This window comes from Caenorhabditis remanei, chromosome I (assembly GCF_010183535.1).
Source record: "Caenorhabditis remanei strain PX506 chromosome I, whole genome shotgun sequence".
In the NCBI taxonomy this organism is placed as follows: domain Eukaryota; kingdom Metazoa; phylum Nematoda; class Chromadorea; order Rhabditida; family Rhabditidae; genus Caenorhabditis; species Caenorhabditis remanei.
In genome coordinates, this window is record NC_071328.1 from 59,656 (window position 1) to 84,933 (window position 25,278).

The 25,278-nt window shown below is 37.9% G+C and overlaps 4 protein-coding genes across 4 annotated transcripts; 3 read left to right on the forward strand and 1 right to left on the reverse strand.

Annotated features, from left to right (window-relative positions):
* Nucleotides 1-803: 803 nt before the first annotated feature.
* GCK72_000010 (uncharacterized protein) lies at nt 804-7,872 on the forward strand (the record flags this gene model as incomplete). The annotated part of the gene is made up of 20 exons (XM_053722220.1): nt 804-917; nt 1,056-1,214; nt 1,847-2,248; nt 2,300-2,431; nt 2,480-2,617; nt 2,693-2,887; nt 2,936-3,202; nt 3,254-3,799; nt 3,850-4,035; nt 4,135-4,509; nt 4,554-4,665; nt 4,710-5,173; nt 5,301-5,502; nt 5,596-5,867; nt 5,912-6,091; nt 6,181-6,316; nt 6,386-6,912; nt 7,211-7,460; nt 7,509-7,637; nt 7,712-7,872. The coding sequence occupies 20 exons, from the start codon at nt 804-806 to the stop codon at nt 7,870-7,872; spliced, it is 4,947 nt and encodes a 1,648-aa protein (XP_053590865.1).
* A 671-nt stretch (nt 7,873-8,543) lies between these two features.
* On the forward strand, nt 8,544-9,422 carry GCK72_000011 (uncharacterized protein; the record flags this gene model as incomplete). The annotated part of the gene is made up of 5 exons (XM_003100604.2): nt 8,544-8,590; nt 8,634-8,743; nt 8,798-8,914; nt 9,033-9,235; nt 9,285-9,422. The coding sequence occupies 5 exons, from the start codon at nt 8,544-8,546 to the stop codon at nt 9,420-9,422; spliced, it is 615 nt and encodes a 204-aa protein (XP_003100652.1).
* A 515-nt stretch (nt 9,423-9,937) lies between these two features.
* On the forward strand, nt 9,938-18,534 carry GCK72_000012 (uncharacterized protein; the record flags this gene model as incomplete). Its single annotated transcript, XM_003100634.2, has 31 exons — nt 9,938-9,975; nt 10,329-10,435; nt 10,532-10,933; nt 10,982-11,112; nt 11,192-11,432; nt 11,823-11,989; nt 12,033-12,231; nt 12,280-12,333; nt 12,393-12,598; nt 12,697-12,952; nt 12,996-13,052; nt 13,098-13,174; nt 13,240-13,347; nt 13,396-13,519; nt 13,562-13,707; nt 13,767-13,880; nt 13,926-14,091; nt 14,136-14,192; nt 14,731-14,937; nt 14,982-15,038; nt 15,349-15,446; nt 15,496-15,603; nt 15,652-15,754; nt 15,798-15,854; nt 15,910-16,085; nt 16,667-16,829; nt 16,878-17,071; nt 17,121-17,210; nt 17,259-17,418; nt 17,466-17,563; nt 18,361-18,534. The coding sequence occupies 31 exons, from the start codon at nt 9,938-9,940 to the stop codon at nt 18,532-18,534; spliced, it is 4,335 nt and encodes a 1,444-aa protein (XP_003100682.2).
* A 541-nt stretch (nt 18,535-19,075) lies between these two features.
* GCK72_000013 (uncharacterized protein) lies at nt 19,076-23,221 on the reverse strand (the record flags this gene model as incomplete). The annotated part of the gene is made up of 12 exons (XM_003100630.2): nt 19,076-19,159; nt 19,205-19,724; nt 19,795-20,127; nt 20,171-20,440; nt 20,484-21,370; nt 21,414-21,485; nt 21,583-21,850; nt 21,898-22,004; nt 22,090-22,344; nt 22,447-22,584; nt 22,683-22,751; nt 23,147-23,221. The coding sequence occupies 12 exons, from the start codon at nt 23,219-23,221 to the stop codon at nt 19,076-19,078; spliced, it is 3,078 nt and encodes a 1,025-aa protein (XP_003100678.2).
* Nucleotides 23,222-25,278: the final 2,057 nt, after the last annotated feature.

Consider the following 25,278-nt stretch of genomic DNA (forward strand, 5'->3'; position numbering starts at 1 on the left):
TTAACTTTTAGCCTAAAGCCATAGGTCGGGAATTTTTCGAATTATTCTGAGTGTATTGTCTACCAATTCAATGCAAAAAATCCTGGTTTCAGAAGTATTTCAAGTCAAAATGGCAATTTCATTTTTGATATCATAAATATCTATAATTTTTTAATTTCTCCATATTTTCGTTTTGACCTCAAATAATGTCTGAAACCAGTATTTTTACAAAAGAAATGCAGTTGTAAACCTGCAATTTTCTCAAAATTTTTGTTTTATGTGAGTAGATCAAAAATTTCCTTGCAGTTCTTTTGGACAGCGTGAATGTCTAATGAGTTTTGATGATTCGTGGTGTATTTTCTCGATCAATAACCCCAGTGTTCTGTTCTCTTTGGACACCATTTTTTGCTTAACATCTGCCAACATCATCTACCTTCTTCCCCTTCTTCTGTTCTTTTTCCCTCCGTCCTCTTCTTCTGCGGCCCCAACGTGTAATGGTGCTAATGGCCCTACCTCCCTTTCTCTTGCCAGCACAGCACAGGACACCGCGTGTTTTATTTCATGCATCTGCGTCTCTTCATATTGTTTTGCGTAAAGTCTACTCTCTATCTATTTCCTTTCTGCCGATAAAAACGTTCTGTTGAATATTTGACACTCACTCGTTGGCTTTTTCTTTGATAGGAGTGAGCAAGTGAGTCAATTGATTTTAACGAATTCGCAGCTATTTTTCTTTTCTAATTTTACACATTCATAGCTTTTTCTTCTTCCGTTTTTCTTCTTACCAACGGTCATCATTTCGTTTTCTTTTCAGGCACACCCAAACAATGTCGGTGTCACAACTTCGTCATGGATACCTCAAGTTTGAGTTTCCTGAATCGATGAAAACTCAAAAAGATATGGAGGAAATCATTGAGACAATAATAGAACAATTTGAGCCGGTAAGTATTTTTAAAAATGAAAAAAAAACACTCCAAAATTTCCTGTCATGTCGTACATCTATGCTTAATTTCGAATTTAAATGTTCTGAAAATTGTAGAAAGCATACTACTAAAATTAATTTAATTGCATGTTTTCAGTCACTCGAAGACTCGAACATCCGAATCCTGAAGCGACATCCGACACAGATCGTTGAGGAACAGGACTGCGATTGCTTTTTTGAAGTGAATTTTGAAGTTGTTAGTGAGCAGTTCGACTTCAAGCTCATTGATGCAATGAATGAATTTATGAAAAAATTGGTAAGGTCTTATTGCATTTGAGCATTAAAAAAGTGACATGACTTTTTATGAATAGTTAATTTTGAGTGTTATATCGCGTGGGCACCCCGTGTCCGTCGTATTGATTCTTTATGAAAACATATACAGTGCCAAAAAAAAATATGTCATACTTTATCTCTTTCAGTTGAAAATGACCAACTTTGAGAGTGTGTCATGGTAAAGCTAACTGTCCCACAAAATAAATTTTTATGAAATGAAACAGACCAAGAGTAAATTTTCATTTTTGTAGTTGGCAATTTTTTATAAGGGCACATCCTAAGAAGTAATCAATTGTCAAAGCAATTTTTTGCAATCAATAGTTCCCATTTTTCAATGCGAGATTTTTGAGATGTTTACAATGACTGCCATAAACTTCTTAGGATGCTTCCGTTCAAAAAAGTTGCCAACTACAAAAATGAAGCTCTACTTGTAATCTATACATTCTAGAATTAATCGATATTGTGATACCATTAGTGAGACCATCACACACTCTTAAAGAAGAACATTTTCAACTGAAAACAACAAGTGCCGCATTCTTTATGGCCAATACTGTATTCAGTACATTCTAGTGGCACACTAACTCTGATTAAATTTTAGATTTTTTCTTCTTTCAGACTCCAGTAGCAGCTTATAAACGTCCAACGATCGTCGCCCACAGCTCTGATTTCTGGATATCTGACCTGAGGTTATCAGCGAAAGATATTCCATTGAATGCGATTCATTTTGGAAATATCCAAGGAAACAGATTCCTCAACCATTATGAAGTGTCGTTCTGGAATGAAACAAAACGGTTTAAAAACGGTCCAGCTGGTGATCCATTATACAAGATTTTCGCAAACTTTGAGTTTGATAAGAATGATATTCTAATGGTTCAATTTCAATGCACACAAATGGAAGAGGATCGGACAACGAGTGGAAGTGATTCAAGTGACAAGGAGAATAAGAATAAATGCAATAAGAATGAGAACAAAAACCAGAAAAAAAAGATAGAGAGAACGGTCAACTATCAAGTTACGGTAAGTACAATACGTTTTATACATTTCAAACATTCGGTCGATTGTTTTCAGGTTCGTCGAGATTCCATTCGTCGTATTATAGTGGACCCGTATGCAAAAGATGATTACGGCGAACGTGTTCGGATTCATTTCGATGTAAACTGCCCTCCTCTGATAAGAAAAGCAATACTAGATAAGAAGATGGTAAGAACTTGTGCTTCACAAGAAATAAACCTCATTTTTTTAATTTAGTACAACCAAAATCCCCACTACGTACCATTCTATAAGCGATGGAAGACAATCAAACATGTATGGGAAGATCATGGGTATGCGGAAGAAGCAGCAATATCGGATAGTCCAGTTTTTAGTCTGGATTTCAAGCATCCTCAGGTAACCAAACAGTTTGGAATCTGAGAATTATCTTTTGTGTGTCTTAATGTAATTATATTAGATTTTACTTTGCAGTTTGCCGAAATCTACAGTGTCCTCGCACGTCTTCGTGCTCGTACCAAAGTATCCATTGAATTTGCAAGTCTTCCATCAGTCAATGTCCCTATATGCCGTCGAGAAATGTATCATAGATGGACGATATCCGGATACGGAATAATTCGATCGCCGACCGACCCAACAGTACCAATTTTCAGAGACTTTTGTGCGGAGGTGAGTATCTATCATTTTCCAAAACCAAACACAATCAATATATTTCAGATTTTCCCGGTGAAATACCAAATCGTCGATAATCGAGAAATTGATATAAACGAGGAACGTAAATTTGCTATCACTTATTTAATTGAATGTCTAATATCCCGCGGTGCAGTTGTCAAAGACCAAATACTTTTGGATGAGGGACAGTGGAGTAATTTCCTAGAAATCATCATCCACTACTATAAGATTGATGATAAGTTGTGTGAAGCTGCGTTAGAAGATTTGATTCATATGGTTGATGGAAGGAAGAGAATCGGATCAATTTTGAAGGTAAACAAGCGAATCTACCTGAGGCACCTTCAACTGTTATAATTTTTGCAGTGCTTCGATAAAATCTGCCAAAAACGTCAGCAAATGAATCTGGTGAATGGACTAACCGAAAACGAGATTCGCGACGGCTTTCAACGCGTCCGAAAGATAGTGTTCACTCCAACTCGTGTCATTTACATTGCTCCAGAAACCATCATGGGTAATCGAGTGCTGCGGAGATTTGACAAAGACGGCACTCGAGTGATTCGTGTTACTTTCCGTGATGATTCCAATGGTCGATTGAGAGCAAGCACAACCGGAGAGGAATTAATCGATAAAACTGCAATGAAATTCTTCAGCGAGGGAGTGAAAGTTGCTAATCGAGATTATGGTTTCCTGGGGTGCTCGAATTCACAGATGAGAGACAATGGCGCATATTTTATGGAGAAATCAACGTTCGGTCAACGACAGCGATTATTGAAGAATAATCCAAATGCAAATCTTATTGGTTTTCAGCCAAAGATTTTAGAGGTCCGGAGACATCTAGGGAGGTTTGAGACAATCGAAAATGTTCCAAAGATGATGGCCAGATTGGGACAATGCTTTACACAAAGTAGAGTGAGTTTTGCTAGGAAAACTAGTAACAACAAACAAAACCCCGTTTTCAGCTCACCGGAGTTGAACTTGAACGATCGGATTACTGTACAACATTTGACTACGAAGGCGCCAAAACCAAACCGATAGTCGGTAAATGTTACACATATTCGGATGGTGTTGGGATTATGAGTTACGGTTTTGCTCAACGTCTTGCAAGATCCATGAATTTTGGGATCTCGGTGCCCAGCTGTCTTCAGGTAAGTTCTAGACACGTTTTTGCGGTTTTGCAGGTTTTGTAAAGTTAAAAAATTTCGAAGAAAATTTCAAAAAAGAATAATACACCTAGACAATTTCAGATCCGCTTTCGTGGAATGAAAGGAGTCATCGCCATCGACCCCTTCTATGACGAAGTTAGTGAATGGGCTCAAGCCAACGGAATCCAATCATATGATGTTCCAAACCTAGATTTGAAATGTCAATTCCGCCCATCTCAAATCAAGTTCCCAGCTAAATCAATCCCAGGTGATCAAATCGAGATGGTCAAATTCTCGTCGCCAGTTCTAGTCGCACTCAACAAACCATTTATCAACATATTGGACCAAGTCTCTGAAATGCAATCGATCGAATGTCATCGAAGAGTTACTGGTAGAATTGAGGAATTGATGGATCGGCAGATTGTCTCGTTTGCTAAACAGATGAATGATGAATTGTATTGCAGAAATAAGTTGAAAGTAAGTCACTGTTAAGTTGGAACACTAAACATACCTTATTTCAGGAATTCCCACGCCGTATCGATATTGACTTCTTGAAGAGAATGTGGGGATTCACTTTATGCAATGAACCATTCTTCCGATCCCTCATCAAAGCTTCCATAAAATTTTCTATTAGTGAGTATCATCTTTGACATCTTTTCCTAATTTTGAATTTTCAGCCAAACAGTTACGCAAGGAGCAAATCCAAATTCCCAAAGAGCTCGGTCGTTCGATGCTCGGTATTGTCGACGAAACAGGACGCCTTCAATACGGTCAAATATTTGTACAATACACCAGAAACTCGAATGAAAAACTCCCGCCAAGATCCAATATGCAACACATGAAAGTGCAGGGATCTCAAGTAGTTACGGGTACCGTACTCCTCACCAAAAATCCATGTATCGTCACTGGAGACGTCCGAATATTTGAAGCCGTTGATATACCGGAACTTCATCATTTGTGTGATGTAGTGGTGTTCCCACAACACGGACCACGTCCACACCCGGATGAAATGGCTGGATCGGATTTGGATGGAGACGAATATTCGGTGATTTGGGACCAACAACTGCTTCTTGATAAAAATGAAGCACCATTTGATTTCACTGTAGAGAAGAAGGAGATGCCGTATGATAGGGAAATGATTGTGAGTTTTTCGATATTCAAAGAATTGTGAAATCTCGAATTTATGATGATAATAATGACAAATTTCTTAAATTGAAAAGAGAGAAACCTACAAAGATTGCAAAAAATACAATTTTCCTAATTTTCAGGATCAACTAATGCACGAGTTCTACGTCAAATATCTGAAACTAGATTCCGTTGGAACCATCTCAAACAACCATCTCCACAACTCGGATCAATACGGACTGAATTCTCGAGTTTGTATGGATTTGGCAAAGAAGAATTGCCAAGCTGTGGACTTCACTAAGTCTGGAGAACCGCCAGCACCATTGACAAAGAAATGGGCAAGAGGTGAGTCGCTTGTGTAAGGGCATTTTACCAATCACGGAAAACTATTGACTACACATGTTTGGTGGTTTTCAGTTCCAAAGTATACATTTTCAGACCCAGAAACTGGCGAAGCGGTGCCTCCTGAACTTGCAGAGAGAGTTCCAGACTATCACGTTGGAAACGACAATGCTCCAGTGTACGTTACCCCCAGACTATGTGGACGTCTATTCCGTGAATTCCAAGCAATCGATGACGTCATCAGAATTTCCGAGGAGAGGGAAGAACAATACGAGATTGAAATTGACGAGAGCATCAAAATGGAAGGGTACGAGAATTATTTGACATGTGCAGAGAAGGAGTTGGCTAATTATAATGGACAATTAAGAGTGAGTGTAGAAACTGTTTCAAACAAACGGAAATCTGTTTACAGTCTATCATGGAAACTTATGGTATTCAATCGGAAGGAGAAATTATGTCCGGGTGTATTCTTGAGATGAGAAATCGAATCTCGGATAAGGATCAAGATGACATGTCATTTTTCAACACAAACCAAATGATTGAGACACGGATGACAAGTTTGGTGTGCGAATTTAGAAAGAGGTTCTTTGAGGTGAGAAAAACATACCAGAAAGCTTAAAAATGATATATGTTATTTAAAATCGGTTACAGTATCCGCATAAAACTTATTATTCGTTTCAGGAATTCGGTGGCTATCTTGCGGTGTGTACCCAATTGCCCAACACCTTCGACGCAAACAATTCGTTGACTTATAGATGTGAAATGCCATCTGAGTTGATGATGCAAAAGGCTACTGCGTGGTACAGAGCTTGTTACAGTAAGTTTCATTTTTCTACCATCTTGTTTATTTTTGGCACTAGACAAAAACAAGATTTCCAATTTTCAGAATTTGCCCAAAAGTCACGTGAAACTCGCAAGCTCTCGTTTGGCTGGATTGCCTATGATGTGCTCGCTAAGGTTAAAGAGCATCATTTGCTGAAAAGCGAAGAAGTCCACATTAACAGTTCGAATCCAATGCTCAAATTTTTGGAGCAACACCGAAAACAATATCTTATCGATAACCATGAGGAGTTTGAAGCATTTAGATCAATGGATCAATTTGTGCAAGATGAGAATTCAGGAAAAGCGATTAGAATAGTCACAATGTATACGACACGATTGCCTGGATTGGATACCGTTCTATTCATGTTGATGAAATGGGGAGAATCGCTGAAGTTGTTTGAGGATCAACCATTCAAGAGACATCATTTCTTTTTACTCTTCATTCTATTTCTGACCAGACAATTGAAATCGGCTGATGGGTTCACAAAGGAATCGTTTTTCGAGAAAATCGATGTGAATTCAGAGGAATCAGATGACTCAGAGGAGGAAGATGAGCAGAATGTATTGACAGAAGAGAGGAAATCGCATTTGGTGAGTTTTTCATTTCTAAATTACAGACTTGCAACGGGACGGTCGGCCCGGAAGTTTAGTACTGAAACAAGCTTTTCTTTTCGAAAAATTTCTGGTTTCTTTTTGGAAAAAAACTTCTTAAGGCGGATTTTTTGTAGGTTTCAAATATTTTAAAGAAATATACTTGAGAAAAATTATGAGCATTTTCAAAAAAAATTTAGTTTAAAAACATTGTAGTTTAAAAATTCAAATTCGGACCGAATCAGAATTTTCAAGTCCTAAATTATAACTCTAAATCCATATCATGATTATTTTCTAGATGATAAAATTCCTGGAATACTTGGCATCACGAAACTTCCGAAAACTTCCGAATCTCTCCTTCCGATCACTTGACTTCTCGGCGATTTTCATGCGAGGCGAATGGCAACCATTCCACGCAGCGGCCATCAAAACTTACTACAATATACTGTTCACTCTGAGATTTGAAGAACTCCCAATCTCTACTGATCCAGAAATCACGTTTCAATCGATGATTCGTGAGTGTGACCCGTATGTGATTGAGTTGCCAGGTAAGAAGATTCAAGACCCAACCATTCGGACTAAACTCCATTTTTCAGATCTGCCAGATAGGTTAGAAGATATCACTGCTATGATGGCAACGAATTCTGGTTGTGACACGGTTAGCATGAGACGACAATCGAATAAAGGCAAAAAGGAAGACAAAGACGATATGACAGACGGCCGCAGTAAGTGTATTTCTGTTGTTATATGAGATTTGAGAAGTTTTTTCAATTGATGTCATCAAATTTCATGTTTCCAGTTCGCTACCTAGTCACCGCTCGCGGAACTCTTGAAAATCTCCAACGACTGAAAAAACTCGTCTCTGTCACAATTCCCCTCAAATCTCATCTCGGTGGAGCAGACGTTGCAAAGCAGATGGCCTATCTCTGTTTCCGGCAGATTATGGTTGGCTTCGAATAAGTATTTTGTTGGTGTTGTTTTTTCCAATAACTATAATTTTGCCAAGAAAAATACGGGAGATTATTCTTGTCAACATTTTTCTCCAAACTTTTTTTTTCTTTTCAAATGTAAAAAAAATTCATGTACTTTAAAAATCTTGTATTTTAATAATGAATCTTGTTCACAACAGTATAATTTTATAGTACAATGCAAACAAAAATCGTAGGGTTTAGGAACCAGTAGACTGAGGTTGGAAATATCATAGCGTTAATTAGCTCAGGGTCGTTTCTGATTGAGAATACTTCTAGAAGAGCCGTCTCCACATAAAAGCAGATGTGTATTTGGGATGAGAGATAGCGATCTATGTATTAGGAGCAGTGGGCGGAGGGGTCACTAGATGCTTGACTTGCACTTTCCAATAGAAGGGTGGGCAGGTGACTTGATGAGGCTATATACATATGGATTACAGACCCCAACTAATTTGTCTGCGTCTCGTTCTCTCGCTTCCCAGGGGGAATATTCAAATGATCAGACTCGGTGCGATACGCGTTGCCTCGCAACGCAAGTATTTCGAAAAATTAATTTATCAAAGAGCGTTTTTCTTTTTGAAGTAATGTTCCTCTTAGAATAAGATTTCTCATTTTCTTCTTTAATACAAAAGTGTATAATAATATTTCAAAACTTTCAGAAAAATGGAAAAGCAGATCACCGCAGATGCCACTTTCAAGTATAAAGATGGGTCAGTTTCAAAATTGATAATTTCATTATCAATTTTATTACAGATATATCCTTCCAGAAGACTTGGAATCTTGGTTTACACATGGTTTCATTCATCCGGAGGATGAAGTTCACATCTTTGAAAAAGACAAATCATGTGTGATTTTCACAGTTCGTGAGTTTTGACATACCCAAATCAATACATTCAAAAAATCATCAATCGTTACAGAACAACTGCTCCAACAACTAAAAAACTCATCTTCAAGGAATAACGCTTCCAATTTTCAACAAATCCCACTTCTTCCTGACTGCTATGAAGATCAATTCTCGGAGGATGTGACTACAGGTAAGGTTTAATGTATATCAAGGTAAGCAGATGCTCATTTTCTTCAGTTCACACAGACAAACGTTCAGCATAAAAAAACTAAATGAAATTTAAAAAAAAGTAAATTTTTTGTTTTCAGACGAGCACGAACTGGACAAAATGTTATCAGAACTTTATAGTCTCGTGAAGTCAATCGATAAAAGTTTCATGAATAATGAAAGCAAATTCCAATCAGTTTTCAATAAAACCTGTTTTGGATGCTCATCACCTAAAAGTCAAGTTATCTTAACAACTAAATTGGATGTTTTCCAGCATATCTTTAGTGAAGATCACCTTGACTTTGTAAGTTTTGTTAATTGTTAAGATATACTGATTAGATAATAAATTGCAGCTCTCGGGGTTCGGCTTCTCTAAGGCTGACTTCGACCAATGGAAGATTACACTAGAGGAACTAAAAAAAGGAAACCAGGAGATATTTGACTTATTTATGCTTCAAATCACTGGTGCACCACCACCAATGACACCCTAAACATTTTCAACGGAGTCTTCTCAATTACTGAATACTGTATTTTTCTTGAATTCACATGGTAACTGCTATTCCAAAGTTACAACATCTCTTTAAATTTCTATCTCTTTATCAGTTGTAATCATTTTAAATTTTGCTTATTTATTTCAAATTCATAAGTGGTGTGAGTCCTCCTTCAAATAAATAAATCAATTAATGACCAGTCTATGTTATGTTGTTTACTCTCTCTCTCTTTCTCTCTCTTTCTCTCTCCTTCTCTCTCTCTCCCCGAAGAGAATTAGACAGTCAGAACCCAGCCGCACGCCGACCGCTTTGCTTCCGTAGGAACTTAAGACTGAGGAATGAGTGTTTTTCAATCATAAGATACGACACGTGGAACTGATTTAACCGGATTCATTATTCTAGAATACATTGAGTTTTTTCGTTGTTTTTTTAAACAAGTGAAAAGCTTGTTGCACTCGTTAATTTTTTATTGCAAATGAAAGAAACAAGTATAATTTCAGGAAAACTTGGGAAAGATGTCATCGGAACAGTGCTTATTCAAATATAAAGATGGGTGGGTTTCTTGTGATTGATTTCTGAAATAAAAATAAATTTTTTCTAAAAAAAGGTTTGAATATAAACCTTCGATTTCATACAAAAAATAGGGCGTCAATTTTTGAGAAATTTTATGCCAATTTTTGAATAACGTTTGTAATATATGTTTTATAACATGCATCTGTCCGGAAAAAGAATAAATTTCTTACCTTCGAACTGTAAAATTATAAGTTAGATGCAAAACTGCTCCACCGGAAAACATACCGAAAAAAATGTTGACCTTATTTCATAATCAGAAACAGGAAAATTATCTGGAGACCAACAAATGTTATAAATAGAGCGCTTATTGGAAGAAACAAGTAGTATTTCTAGGTACATTCTTCTCGAAGACTTGGAGTCTTGGTATGGACAGGGATTTATCACACCAGAGGACAGGATTCAGATTTTTGAAGGATCCACATCTGTTAACTATAAAATCAGTGAGTAAAATTGATCAAGACCACAAAAAATAATGGTTAAAAACAACCTTCAAAATCACAAGTTTATGAATTATCGATTTATAACCATGAATTTAGGTGCTCTGGTAGAGCTATACGGTAAACGGTCACCATTCCGGAGAATACCAAAAAGGATGGAGCATGATCCCTTGGCTGAATATTCTTCTTCTGAGGATGAACAAGATGATCAAGATTATCCTAACGATTACGATTGCACGCACATAGAAGGATCGTCTACCCCGCCTCCTGCACCGCAAGATCCGTCACCACAAAAAAAAATGGGCGGGGCGTTTGGAGCTAAACGGATCGCGTGCCAAGAACAGTCTCCGATCAATAAGGAAAATCCAGTTGATCTAATTGTAGAGGCTGATAGACCTTCAATGTCAGTTCAAACCAGAATAATGGAAAATTCAAAATTTATTTTTCGAGATTACGCGCTGTACAATGTGGATATCGAAAATGAGGGGGATAAGATTACAGGTATCATACATATCTAGACAATTTGACCATAAAATTAGATTGGTTCAGGCCACGAGGTGATAACTGAAATGCGAAGGCTAAAAAGCATGATTGATTTGAGTAAATGGACCATTTCTAAGATTTGTTTTTTCAAGTTCCTTCATCGGAAAAATAATAGGAACAACAGGAAGCCAAGTGTGGTGAGTATTTTTTTGGAATAACTATTGAGAGAGGGGAAATAAAAAAAGACTTTTATTTTAAACAATGAACATCTTTCAGCCGATATGTCGCCTCTGCAATTATACGCCCTTTAGTGGTCTCCTTTTTTTGAGTCACATGTTTCGAGAAGATCATATCCAAATGTTGTCTCAGCATATGGTACCAAAAGAATCGTTCCAGTACTGGGAATCACTTTTTGAAAAGTGTCAGAAACAATGCGTTCTGGATGAACCTTTCGATTTCAATGAGGAAAAGAAAGAAGAGGAGATTCTAGATCAAGAAAAGATTGGACCTTGTAAAAGTGAGTTTATGTAAGAGGAAAAAGATAAAAGAAAATAAAACCGACACTAAGAGAAACCTCGAGGAAGAGAGAGATACTTTTATAAAAAATGAGTTACTTTATTTTTGTAGTTGACATATTTTTGATAGCTGTCCAGGGTTTTGAGATATGGAGGTCCAAGTTTTTTGCGCTGGTCGAGGAGGAGAGAGAGAGAAAGTGTTTTCAGTTTTTAAAGCGCTTATCCTTATATCATGAGAAGCTATCAAAACATTTTCAACGGCAATGAATAAGATCTAAACCTGATCTGTCTACATTTTTAACAATTTTAATAAGGGGTAAAGCGTAGGCACAGTCAGAACCTTCACCGAACGTAATTTTCGTAATTTTAAAAGTCTACAGATAACTTTTCAGCTGTTTCCCTCTACACCACCATCCCATTATTCTCTTCCAACACAAGCACCGATTTACCAAAACTAGATTCTTCTACTATATCCATACTTCTCTACCTAACATCTCAATGGCAATGGCGGGAAGAAAATAACTTCTTGGCAAAGTTGTACAAGTCAGTGAATATCCCGGTCAGTTTTCCATTATATACATTCCCTAATTGGTTCCGTTCAGCAATATTGCAAAGTGTGTGAAGAAGATCTGGAATGGCACGAAACAAGGTTCACAAGACATATCATGTCCGAGAATCATCTCAGTGGGCTAACAGGAATATCACAGAAAGAACTGAACTTTTGGGTCAATATTTTGACCTTGGAAGTTGTGCTAAAAGGTTTCAATAACAGACATAAAACAAGGATTCTGGAGTACAGAAGTGAGCCAAAAATGTAAAAAAAAATTTTATAGCAATATCTGTATTCAGATCAACGCCCAATTCCTCTTTTTGATTTCAAAGTGGAAACAACCATTCTAGAAGGTAAGGAATATGAAACAACTTCTCCAAACAACTTCTCCATTCTCAATTTTCATTTTCAGAAAACCTTCGTTCCACTAAAATGGTAGAGCTAAGAACTCTCTTCGATTCTATAAACAAGAAGCTATTGGTTGACCCAGAACCTGGTATACGTAGCTGGCCGATTCATCAAGGAGTTGCATGTTTTGCATGTGATCTACCAAAAAGTTTCTTCAAAACCGAGTTGGACTTAGTGCTGCACCTTTTCACTGAGAAACATTTGAATTATGTGAGTTAAAAAAAGGTTCTCAGTAAACTTCGAGATACTGATTTCAAATTTCTCTTTAAACTAATAAATTTTGATGGAGGTGATCCCAAAAATTGCAGCTACTAAAATTCGGTTTCTCCGAGAAGGCGTTTCTTTGGTGGAAAAAATTCTTCGACAATATTCTGAGTAGCCCTGGCGGAAGAGATCCCATTTACTCTTTTGTACGACGCACGTCATCTCTGCAGATGTCGGATAGTCCTCTACAAGATTTCGTCGCGGTACCAACGGTTTTACCATTGGCTGTACCACCGGCTGTACCATCGCCTTTACAAACTGCAGAACAGTCTATAACGCAAGAACAGAATGTATTCGATAGTGAGTCGATTTGAAATTTTTTTCCATGAAATCTTTTTTATAGGTTTGCCACGAATTCCATTACTTAGTTTTCCACCGAAGGAAGCTCTGAAAGCAAATCGTAAGTCTGAGATGTGATGCTGAATGATTGAACTACAAGTTTCAGAACAAACTTTCATAATGAGCATGAGAGAAATAGTGTCGGCTTTGACGATGTATGGAAAAGAAGTGGCTGACAGGAATGTAAGTTAATCTTTAAAAAACTCAAGCGCTTTATCCTACCAAAGTTGATCTGCGAACCTTTTCAGTTTGTAAACTGGAAGTGTGCGTACTGTAGCTCAGAAGAGCAACGTGTGATACTGTCATCAGAACTAGAAGCGTTCAACCATATCGCTTCACAGAAACATCTCGAAAAGGTAATCATAAAGATTCTTCAACAAGATCCGTATCAGTATTTTTCTCAGATGAAATTTACTGCTTCCATCGATGACTTGCAACACTGGAAGGAATGGGCTATTGCGACCAATCCAGTGATTAAAATAGAAGCTCAAGCACCAGATTCGGAAGAAGCATCAGGCCCTCTTCCAAGTGAGCATTTTGCCTACTATTAAAACTACAAAACTGTTCCAGATGTTCCACGTGTACCCATGCTAGATAAAGTCCCACCAGGTGCGGAATGTGTGACAGAAAAAAGACAGTTCTACGGTTATCTCATGAAATACAAGGGCAAATTCCAATATTGTGACGCTAAAGTATTGGAAAAGGGTAGAGCAATGGTAATATAATTTAAACATTGTTGTTAAAAATTTCGTTCAAAATGACTTTAAAATTTCAGCAAGTCAACTGGAAATGCACGTTTTGTACAATCCGTCACTCCACACTTCATATTCAGTTCTCAGATATGATGTCCGCTTTTCTTCATATTGTTACATCTAAACACTGGAGGAAGGTGAGAAATACAGACACTCGGATATAAATACAATCAGTTATTCAGATGGGCTGCAAAGCATCTATTAAAGATCTGAACTATTGGGTAAATTGGGCGGTATCCGTTCTCAAGCGTAATGAAACAATATCAACTGTTTCTTTAAATAAGTCTTTAAACGAGTCTTTTAATACAACTGGAAAAGAAGAGAGCAACGTTGCATGCCCAGGAAAAAGTGAGTTCTCGACCTACAAGTGGTTATGAACGAAAGTTTTTCAGATAGTCCACGTGTCGCAATGATAGATGAAATGCCAGAAAATGAAGATGTTGTTTCAAGTAAGTATATACTAACAGTTCAGGTACCCATTAATCGCCAAATACTTACAGTACCGGCCAAAAATATATAATATTTTGCCTTTTTCAGTTGAAAAAATTAAAACAATTTCACACACAAAGTAAATTTTTATTGGACCATAGAAGTCAAAAGTAGAGCTCCGTTTTTGTAGTTATCAATTTTTGTACGGGCACTTCCTGGACAGTGATAGCAATTTCAAGCGGACAGCTCAAAAATGTTTTTGCACTGAAATGGGTCGATTTAAGGGAGGAATAACTTTTCAAGATATACCTTGCTAGGGGGCGTCCGTACAAAAAAGTTGGCAACTACAAAAATGGAGTTTTATTCTTGGTCTGTTTGATCCATAAAAAGTTATTTTGTGAGACTGTTAGTTTTACTATGACACACTCTCAAAGTTGAGCATTTTCCCCTGAAAAGGCTAAACATGATATATTTTTGGCCGATACTGTATTACTATCTAAACTGTTACAGAAAATTAAAAAGACTTCTCGAGAAGCTTTTGACTATAAGATGATTTAGGTAATCTGACTGACAATGCAATTGTGGAATGTGTGACAGAAAACAGAATGTTCTACGGTTGTCTACCATCTATTGAAGATCAGAATTATTGGAAGAATTGGAAGGAATCCGTTCTCAAGCGGAATGAAACAACAACAACTGCGTCTTTAAATAACCCTCTAAATAAAACTGAAAAAGAAGAGAGCAACGTTGCATGCCCAGGAAAAAGTGAGTTCTCGACCTACAAGTGGTTATGAACGAAGGTTTTCCAGATAGCCCACGTGTTGCAATGATAGATAAAATGCCAGAAAATGAAGATGCTGTTTCAAGTAAGTAGATACTAACAGTTCAGGTACCTAAAAATGACCGAACACCTATTACTATCTTAACTGATTTAGAAAATAAAAAAAGGTTGTCAAGAAGCTTTTGGTAACAAGATGATTTAGGTAATCTGGATGACAATGCAATTTTGTTTCAAAAATATTCCAATATCGCTTAAACAATTAAAGGCAATATTTTGACTGCTTTATCACTCAATATCGTATTAATTAACTGTTACTTGGAACAATCGGTGCTCTACTATCTTTCATTAGTACTCTACTACCAGTTAACTAACCAAGGAATAATCTTATTTTTCAGAAGAAACGTTCAATAGAATTCTCGATGAAGCTCGAAAAAAATTCAAAAAAGGAGGAAAGCAAAAAAATAGAGCAGTTTCAAGAAATAAAAAAAACTACGTAATTCTTATTTCAATGTTTTTTTTAAAGTTTTATAAAATAATTTCAGGCCACCCACTGGGTCTGTTCATTTTGCTGTACACCTTCGAAAACTGTGACACTGGGTAATGAAATGGATGCATTCCTTCATATTGCCAAAGGAGTGCATCGGGAGAACGTAACTCAAATTCTAGATAACTAAGAAACACACTTTTCTTAAATTCAGATGCAATACACAGCATGCCTATCAGATCTACTGTACTGGAAGACATGGGTAGACGAATTGCATGTCAAACTGGAAAAGGAAACACCGTTGCCAATTAAACTCGGTTAGTTACTTTCATAGTGTTTTATGGGAATCTCAAGTTTCAGATCCTCCACGGGTACCACTTCTAGATAAACCGTTAGATACTGATTCGAAATTGTCAGGTAAGTCAACAACTTCTATATTTCATTTCGATTAAAACTAGGTAACCAGTTTCAGAAAGTGACTTCCTGACTCGATACAATGCAATCAGACTTCGAATTCCCCACTTGAAATCTTGCATAGTTACTGAGCAAAAAGTGAATTATACCTGTAAACATTGTCCAGGCACTAACGAAATTACCACTATTCATGAACTCATAGAACACGTATTCGACGGAAGACATCATTCATACGTGAGTTGAAACTTAAAGGAGGACTGAAGATATTTTTCAGATTATGATACAGATTATGATAGAATCATTAAAATTCGCGGAGAACGTATTGGGCGTGTTTTTAGGGACCAAAATTTGAGTGTCTGGGGCGTCATTGACGTGTTTGTAAATCTGAAGTTTTAAAAAAATCCTAACCTGGCGCATCTTTGGCGCAATTTTTAGAAATGAAATTGAATAAATTTATGAGTCTGGCGCACCTTTGACGCGAAATGCTTATTTTTGACGCTAAAAAATCGTAAAAATCGTTCTAAACGCTACGATTCCCGTTCTCCTGACTCAAAATAAGCCTAGGAAAATTTGTTAGAAAAAGTGAAAAGACGAGGAAAATTGAAGCAAAAAAAAACTTGTCCGAGAGGACTGCAGACTCAAAATGAGCCAGTGCATGCACTGGCTCATTTTGAGTCAGAAGAACGATGGTTGAAGCGATTTTTAGCATATGCGTCAATGATGAAAGTTTCTTAAAATTATCGGAATCTGCTATAAGAAATATGACTTCACTCCTCCTTCAAGTCTTCATCGAAATTTCACTGAACTTATTTCAGATTCAATTCTCAGCTACACTTTCGGACTTTACATTCTACGAAAATCTTATCGAAATTGCAAATCCGAATGTAAGCGAGGCACAAGGTAAGGAATGTTTAATTGCTCAAAAGCCTGTCGCACCACCATCAACAGTACCTTCAATAGGAACAGTGAAAACAACTCGTAAGTTATTACAGTAGCCAGTAACAAAATCTCAACTGATTTCTGCAGCCATCTCAGTGGTGAACCCAGTGCGCACTACCACCGTAATTCCCGACTGCGAGTTACCGCTATTCTGTCCGTTACCTTCAACTAGAAAGCCATCTGATTCTACATGTCCGGGACCTACAAACCGGCAGATTGAGTTTGTCAGCAAAACTAAACTCAGGGAGTTCATTCCACATATTCCATTTTTTACGGAACCGGTATGATTGATTCAGACTAGAGAATCCTACGTTCAAAATACTTATTTAGACACGATGTGGTCTCTGCGATGTGAATATGTCACAGTGGGCATTACTGCATGTCACTAGTCACGTATTTTCAGTTGGACATTTGAATAAGGTTTGTCATCCAATGGAGTAGACTCATTATCAGAATACTATTTTCAAGTTTAAAAGCAATGGCGTTATATTCTATCAAGAAGATTTCGAGTGGTGGATTACAAAGTTAAACTCGGCGACAGTGTTGCGTGTCCCATCGAGTCCCTCTCAATTGACTAATTATTATTTGGGTGGACTGAAACAAATCAGTACTCTCGCTACAGCACAAGGTGAGGAGATAGATAATTTGAGCTAACTAACATATGAAGATTTTCAGACTTCTCATGTTTGACATCGGCGGAAATAGAACTGTTTGCTAATATTGACAAAACAAAACTAACAGTTCCAAAGACGACGGCTAGCATAATGATTAAGGTAATCTAAAAAAGGAAAACTGCTAGTTTTTTATCAAAAATATGCCGAAACTCCGTTTAGGGAAGAAATGTGAATTGATAGCTACCGACAGCCTAAAATCTCAACTGAAAAGGTTAAGAAGATTACAGTAATCCTCATCTAAGTTAGAAAAGAAATTTTCAACAAAGGAAAAAAATCAAACTCGGGGAAACGCGCACCGCCGCACAACGGCACGGCCTCCAGCGGAGGCCCTCTCAATGCACTGTGCACAGTACTTTGAAAGGGCCTCTGCAGGAGGCCGTTGCAACGGTTGGCAAAAAAGACGTGGATTGGCTGAGTGGCAAGGATGTTAATTTGTCGTATCAATCAATAAAAAACCGCAACGCGACTCGATAAAATTCAAATCTGTCTATTTCTGACCTTTCGCCATGCACTGCTGTGTATTAGCACTCCTAATCCCTCTTCCCACCGCAAACGAGAGAGACACAGAGTGTTTTTTTCGAGCCAAGAAACGAGAATTTTCAGTTTTTGATCTACAAAATGTTAATTTAGAAAATAGCAAGAATAGATCAAAAACTTTAAAAAATGAATTGCAAAAGTGGGAGGAGCCTCTAACTTATTCAGTTTCTAAAATAAACTCCAAATTCATTAGAAGGGTTACAAAAGTCATGCAAAAAAGAACTACACTTTTCAGGGTAGTAATAAACAGGATGAATGAGGCAAAACCGTGGCGTTGTATGTCCAATGAGCTGATGATAATTAGTTTTCGCTAAAAACTCTCTTATTAAAACTAAACTAATTTCTTATCTTGATTTCAGTTCGGTTGCTGCGTCTACTGCAATATTTGGTTCCTAAAACCAACAGATGCCATTCATCATTTCATTTCTGACTACCATTTCGCTAATGTCAAAAAGCATCATTCGGTGAAGCGAACAGAAGTGGATGAGATTCTGGAGATCGTGAAAACTTGTCAAAAGGATTCATTGAAGTGAGTTCTTCGATGCATCCCTTTGATTCCAGATTCTTGTTTTCAGGTGCATCATCATGTAGACGTCGGGTGTTCGTCAGAATGTCTTCATTAATTTCTTCCTATTGGGTGATTCGGTTGGCCAGTGGATTCCCGGAACTGTCCCATTATATTCATTTTCTTTCTGAATATCCACCTACTACCTTCCGTTAACTACTGAAAATGCTGAAAAAGTTATTAACACAAAAAATGACTCAGCAATTTCCAGGAATCTACATTATTAGATGTTTACTTGAATTGTCGTTACAGCAAAATTAAAAAATAAATACTCACTCAGACTGGGAAATTGAACAGAGAAATGTTCCAAGTGTGCTCTAGTGATAACTATCAATAGAGCACAATTGAACCATATTAGGGAGGGTTGGAGTAGAGAGTAGAGACACGATGGAGACAGGAAGAAAACGGAGAGAGAGAGACAGATCGATAGAAGATAGATCAATATAAATTAGACAACATGATTGAATTAAGGAGGTTAAGGAAGAGGGTTAAATTATCAGGAAAAGTAACTAAAATTCGTCAGCTGCGAGAGTGAATTGATCGGCGAGCTCAGTCGGCTTCGTTTGCCATTTTCCCCATCCAGCGGATTCGAGCTGAAACAAATTCAATTATAGCGCGAAAGGAGTAAAAACCGTTACCTTTTGATATAAGACTTTCTTCTCATACTGATACGAGCTCGCGTGCTCCTTCGCTTTCGAGTAGTCCACAATCGATTTATCAGGAATCGGAAGTTGTCGATAAGCCTCGAAGATAGCCGCTTTACACACCTTCGATGGTGATCCTTTCTGCGTTCTTCCCGTATTCATATCCAATGCTTCGATATCCATGAATCCGCGAGCCCAAACATGTGCAACTGATTGTTGACATCTGATGTCAACTGGAATGCTCTCCACAGCAATGTCTCTATCGTTCTCTTGTGGTCCCAAACGATTGTAGAGCGCGAATTTGAGAGACTCGTCGTTAGTTGAATAAGACGATCCGAAAAAGATATCAGTGATGAAGACAGGTTCCATTATATTCGAAAGGAGAGCGCCCTGAACTCCGAGTGTGTTCCATTTGAAAATCTTATCCGCAGTGCATTGGATACGGAGCGTTTTGGTGGCTCTGATCTCATCGAGAGATAAAAGTTCTGGTGGACTGGCAGCAAGACTCATTGGTCTGAAATTAATGAATTGTATGATTTTCCATAAAAAATGTTCCAGTTTCAAACTGAAACCAATTAACTTACGTGAGAATAGCAAGGGACTTCACAGCTGCGTCATCGGTTGAATGGAAGCAATTTGGTGAATAGTTACAATACAAAGCCAATTTCATATTCGATCTCATGGCGAAACGTCCATCTTCTCGTCTTTCGAATATCGCAGATTCTGATCCTTCTGTCATTGCAGCCAGCTCATAGAGGAAATTACGACAAAGTGCACGACGAGCGAGAACAATTGGATCCAAATGAAGTATCGACGTTCCATTCGCACCATTCAGAGTATCCGGCTCAACAACAAATTTCGGAGATGAGCCAATAGCCAAGAGACGCTTCGCTTCCAAATGATTATATATTATGAAGCTGAAAAATAGGTGTAAAGGTTTGTTTCTAAACAGATTGTTACCAAGCAGTCTGAGTACTGGGGGTTATTGAGTACTCATTGCACATCTTATGATATTCTCTTTTGAAAAACTCGGCAATCGTCTTGCAAAATGGTGAGACTTTCGATTCGGCTATCGCACGATTGCTGAGAGCCAACGGATAGCAGGCATTTGGGTCGAAGTCGATATTGAATTTCTTTTTTAGCGCCATCATTGCAGCTGCATTCTTGGCGATCTTCTTCGAACGGCCACTTCCGGTGTAACGATCATTTTCGTCAATGACACAGTCGCAGCTGAAAATAATGAGATAGATTTTTTTTAAACACCTCGACTTACTAAAAGTCCTGAGCAGAACTTCCAGCAACCTGTGGCACATTTTCCTTGAACTCATACGCAATTTTAGTTCTCTGCTTGGTCTGCTTATTAAGCATCGCATGAAGAACTGCACAGGGCCCCTGCGCATTGACATTTTCACTCTTGCAACAAGTATTTGGATCGATTTCGAAGTAATTTCTGAGCATCTCACTTGCAGCATGCTCCTTGGCAAGTGGTTTCGATTGGACTGAATCTGATTTGGTTTGGAATGTTTGTCCGCCTTCACTGTGATCAACAATCGAGCATTTCCCCATAAAATACATACGTCCATCTCCGATTGGACGATCTTCGGCCGGCTCACACTCTACTGTAACAGTACAATTGAGAACGGAGCATATGGTATAAAGACATTGAAGAATATTCATATCAGATCCGAGACGATTCGTTGCGTGACGGCGTGCAACTGTGGTTATATCCTTGTGCGAGACTCCGAAAAGATCTTGAAGAGCCTCCCGAATGACCATATCCTTCACAACTGCACGATTCACACCAGTCTTCGTGTACTCTTTTCCTTGCTCCACAAATTTCAGCGTTACTTTCTGCTGGACATCGGGCTTGCGAACCTTCTTCTCAGCCACTGGCTTCTTCTCGGTAGCTGGCTGATTAGCATCTGATTGTTCAGCTTCCACAGCTGGCTGGTTCTCCGTAACCTCCTCAGTCGGCTCCGCCTTTACCACCTCAGTCTCCATTGGCTCATGTTTGACTTCTGGAGCTTTTGGCTCCTCCTCCTCTTGGGATCTTGGGGGCTCGAAGGAATATTCAAATACGGGAGTGTAGGTTTCCTTTGACTCGCCAATCATTTTTTGCAAGAAGTCGAGCAGTGAGAGAGCTGATTCTACTGGGGAAAGCTGAAAAATATTCGATTGGATAAGGTTATTTCGATATAATTACCTTCGGCTTCTTTGCAGCAGCTGAATTTCCAGATCCCTTCTTTTGCGCTGGTTGATTCATCATCTCGTCGGCCTGAAGTGACTATTATGGGATATTTGATGAATGTTGAGATAATAAAAAGTTATTTCCTCACAAAACATTGTCCAAATCTTCCTAAAACTCCACCTACATTTCTCTTATTCGGTGTTCCATTCCCTCCAGAAGCGACCGGACCGGCAGCACCGCCAGCGTTCTGCGGCTTAACCGGAACCGCTTTGGCAGTGACACCCTCCTCGAATGGAGTCACGTGGAGATCCGGACGGAGCTCACGAACAACGATTTCAGCACACTTCTGCTTCGCCGCTTTCTTGTTGGCCGACTCCATCTGGAATTGACGTCCATCGACTGTTAGAGTGCAACGGTAACGCTTTGGAACAGCGTTCTCCACTTCGGTGAACCTGGAAATAGAGAAGTTTGAGTGAAGTTAATTGTCACGATTACTCACTCCTCGCTAACACTCTTGAACACCTCGTGGAGTACCATCGCCGGTGTCTTTCCAGTCGTGTCGAATTTCTTGGGACCCAACGAGTTCTTTTGTTGTTGCTTGTTTTGCTGTAAATGAGGAATTTATTCTAGAGGAAGAAGACGAAAAGGGGGGAAGAAACAACTGGACTTTTAAAGAAAAATGAATGCGCACCCTCCAGTTTGGTTTATTATTTTGATTGAATGAGCCGCCCTTCGATGGAAATGTGCGGAGAACGGGGTTGACACCCATCATGTTTTGTGATGACATCGGTTGTACCCATTCTTGCGATAGAAAACTTCCACTTCCAGCCGCTGGACCGCCACGACCACCTCCCACGCTTCCACTATTGAATGCACCAAAATGAGGAGTGTTGCGATGCGCTCCTACTGGTTTTGGGGCATTACCGTTTCCGCCTTGGCCGTACTTCTGCAGAGACAATGGTTTTAATGGGTTAGGGCAGCTCTATTTTGCAAGCAGTTTTATGGAGGGAATTTTCGAGAAGTTTCGCAAATACTTGTATATATATACCTTTTGCTGCTGAAACTGTGGCTTCTGTTGTTGTTGCATGAAAGTCGACAACGGATTCAAAGCGGCATACGTTTGTTGGGCCTGTTGTTGAGCCTGTTGCTGTTGTTGCTGTTGTGGGCTTACGTATTGTGGATACTGCTGAAACTATGGGACGATTTAAAAGAAAATTTCTTTTGAATATTGATGTTTCTTCGTTCGAATACACGCGATCCTCCAGGATTTTCTTGAAAACTTACTCCACTAGTCGCCTGAGATGCCGCCGACGCCGGTTGAGACCATTGACTCGCCCATCCATAGTGGTTGGTCTGAAATGAGAGAAATTTATCAAAATCCTCAATAGAAACTAAGTCGGAGAGTAATTTTTGGGGGTTAGTTTCATTGAAAGCTCGTTTTACAAAAGTTTTACAAAAAGATTCAGTCCTGGATGACTTTTTGACGAAAAACAAAACTTTTTGCATATAATTCCAGGAATGGACCTCCAGGAGTACAATCAATCGAGATAATGGATATTTCTGAAGTTCGAACAAGCTCAATTGATGCTTTTAATCAGTTTTTGTGCTTATTCGTACTGGATTTTCATAAATACAAAAAATCAAAGCACACGATTAATACGAAAACGCGAAAAACTCCTTGGGGTTCTTTCTTTCGTAATTTTTCTTGTTTCGAGTACCCTCAAAAAGTTTTTGTGACGTTAACGTACTGGATCGTTGGTTGGATCGGCGCCAGAGCCATAGCTATCACCATAATTGAAGTTGTAGTTTAGATGTGGATCCATTTTTCGGGGGATTTTTCAATTTTACCTGCAGAACAAAAAGTGAGGATTAGCAATTGTGTAAAGAGAATATCAGAGAAATTAGGTGGCACTCGTAATCATTTTTCATTGAAATTTCTTCAAAAATCGATAAAAATTATACGAAAACGATGAAAACAACGAGCCCCACCCAATGGTTCGTTCACACAATCAATAATCTGGAAATCATTATTCGATGCGGCATTCTAGAGATTTCGAACCAGATAATGACGAGTAACACGGAAAAATAAAAACAAGAATCGATAAAAGCAACTGGGAATTTCTCAATCGATTTTATTCAGGCAAATCAAGGAAATAGGAGCAAATAGGGGGTAGAAATAGATTCGATACATTCTAATCTTCAGAAAATCTGAAAAACACAAAGAAAACCAGGTGAAAATCACGAAAATCTCTTCCAAAAAACTTTAGCCCAAAATCATCGGATTTTCTCCATTTTATCAAGATTTTCTGAGAGATTTATAGGTTTTCGGGGGTGAAAATGACAAAAATCGATTCGAGAAGTATTCTAAACCACGGAAATCATCCAAAAAGCACGAATTTCTGATGAGAATGAGCAGATGAACGCGTCCGAAATTGAAAAGTCGATGCGAACGCCGTGCGTTCGGTGGAGCGCGTTTGCATTGTTTTGAAGATATTCAATTTCCGTTCCACGTTGCCATGACTTCTGGAGCGAAATTCTTCACTATTTCGTGAATTCTGGTGATTTTCATTATAAAATTCATATTTTTCAACAATAAATGAGCAAGAAAACACCAAGAACTTGTTAGTAATGTGGAAAAACCACATTTTTACAATGAAATTTAGTTTTCATTTTTTTTAACTTGCTTGTTTTAAAAGTTCAAATACCTATTTAACAGCTTTGGCTTATTTAAAAAGACAAAGTGCTGGATAATTCAAATTCTGCAGCGAAAAATAATGTCAATTTGTGTCCAATTCAACTTAAATTGATAATTATATCTTATTTTGGTTCAACGTTTGCTTTAAAAACAAAAAAAAAACATCGAACTTATCAAAAAATTGATCAAGGGTTGAGTTTCTCACTGTAAAAATGTGAAAAAGTGCAGTTGCTGTCATTTTTTGATAAGAAACGAATAAATGTTTGATAATTGGTCAAAAGATTAATCAGTTCAAAATAAGATTCTTTCGTTAAACATTGTAATATTTATCTCAATTTTTATTTTGTGCTCTATAAATCTTCTCTCCAAATTTTCAGTATTATCCCCATCAAAGCAACCTTTCCATACAACAAACACCGCTTCAGTTCCCTCCAACATTTCTGTTTTTATTTACGTTCCGCAGTGTTACACAAATATTGCGAAATTTATGAAAAGAAATATATGTCCACGTTGCCTTGGTCCCTCCCTCTCTATTTATTGAGAATACATTTTCATTACTTGACTGTTCAATGCCATTTTGTTGTTGCTCGATAGAGCCGGTAAGAAAAGTGATTCCACCACGAATTTCAGTCATTTTTCGCTAATATTTTTTATTTCAATGTGTATTTTTCTCCGATTCTTCTCTTCCTGTAGATTTTAAACTATTTTTTTAATTTTCAGGGTTCATCTCAAATGTCTTGGTTTCGGAAGCCAGCTTCAAACGACTTCAGTTCACATAATGGTCTCGTTTCGTTTCTTTTGTTGCGAAAACTATTAAAATTGAAATACAGCATGGCTTTAATTACTAACATTACTATTATAACATGAACACGATTTCGGACAAAAAGTAAAATTTGAAGAATTTTTGCTAACTAGAAGTGAGATTAGTTGTTCGTCTTGATTTTCGATCATTCTCCCAGAAATTCGCTAAAGTTTTTGAATTTCACAGCTTAATCCGCTCTTTGTGATCTACTACGCGCCCATTTTCTTTTCGCATCTATTTCAGTTCTCATTAAAGTTTTTCGCGGGAAAAAACCTGTTTTTGATCATTGAAAGTATAATTTTCAAATTTTTTACCCGCGAAAAATTCTCACTTTAAAAAAAATTCGCTCCAAACTCCATAAAAGTTCACACATCACGACATAA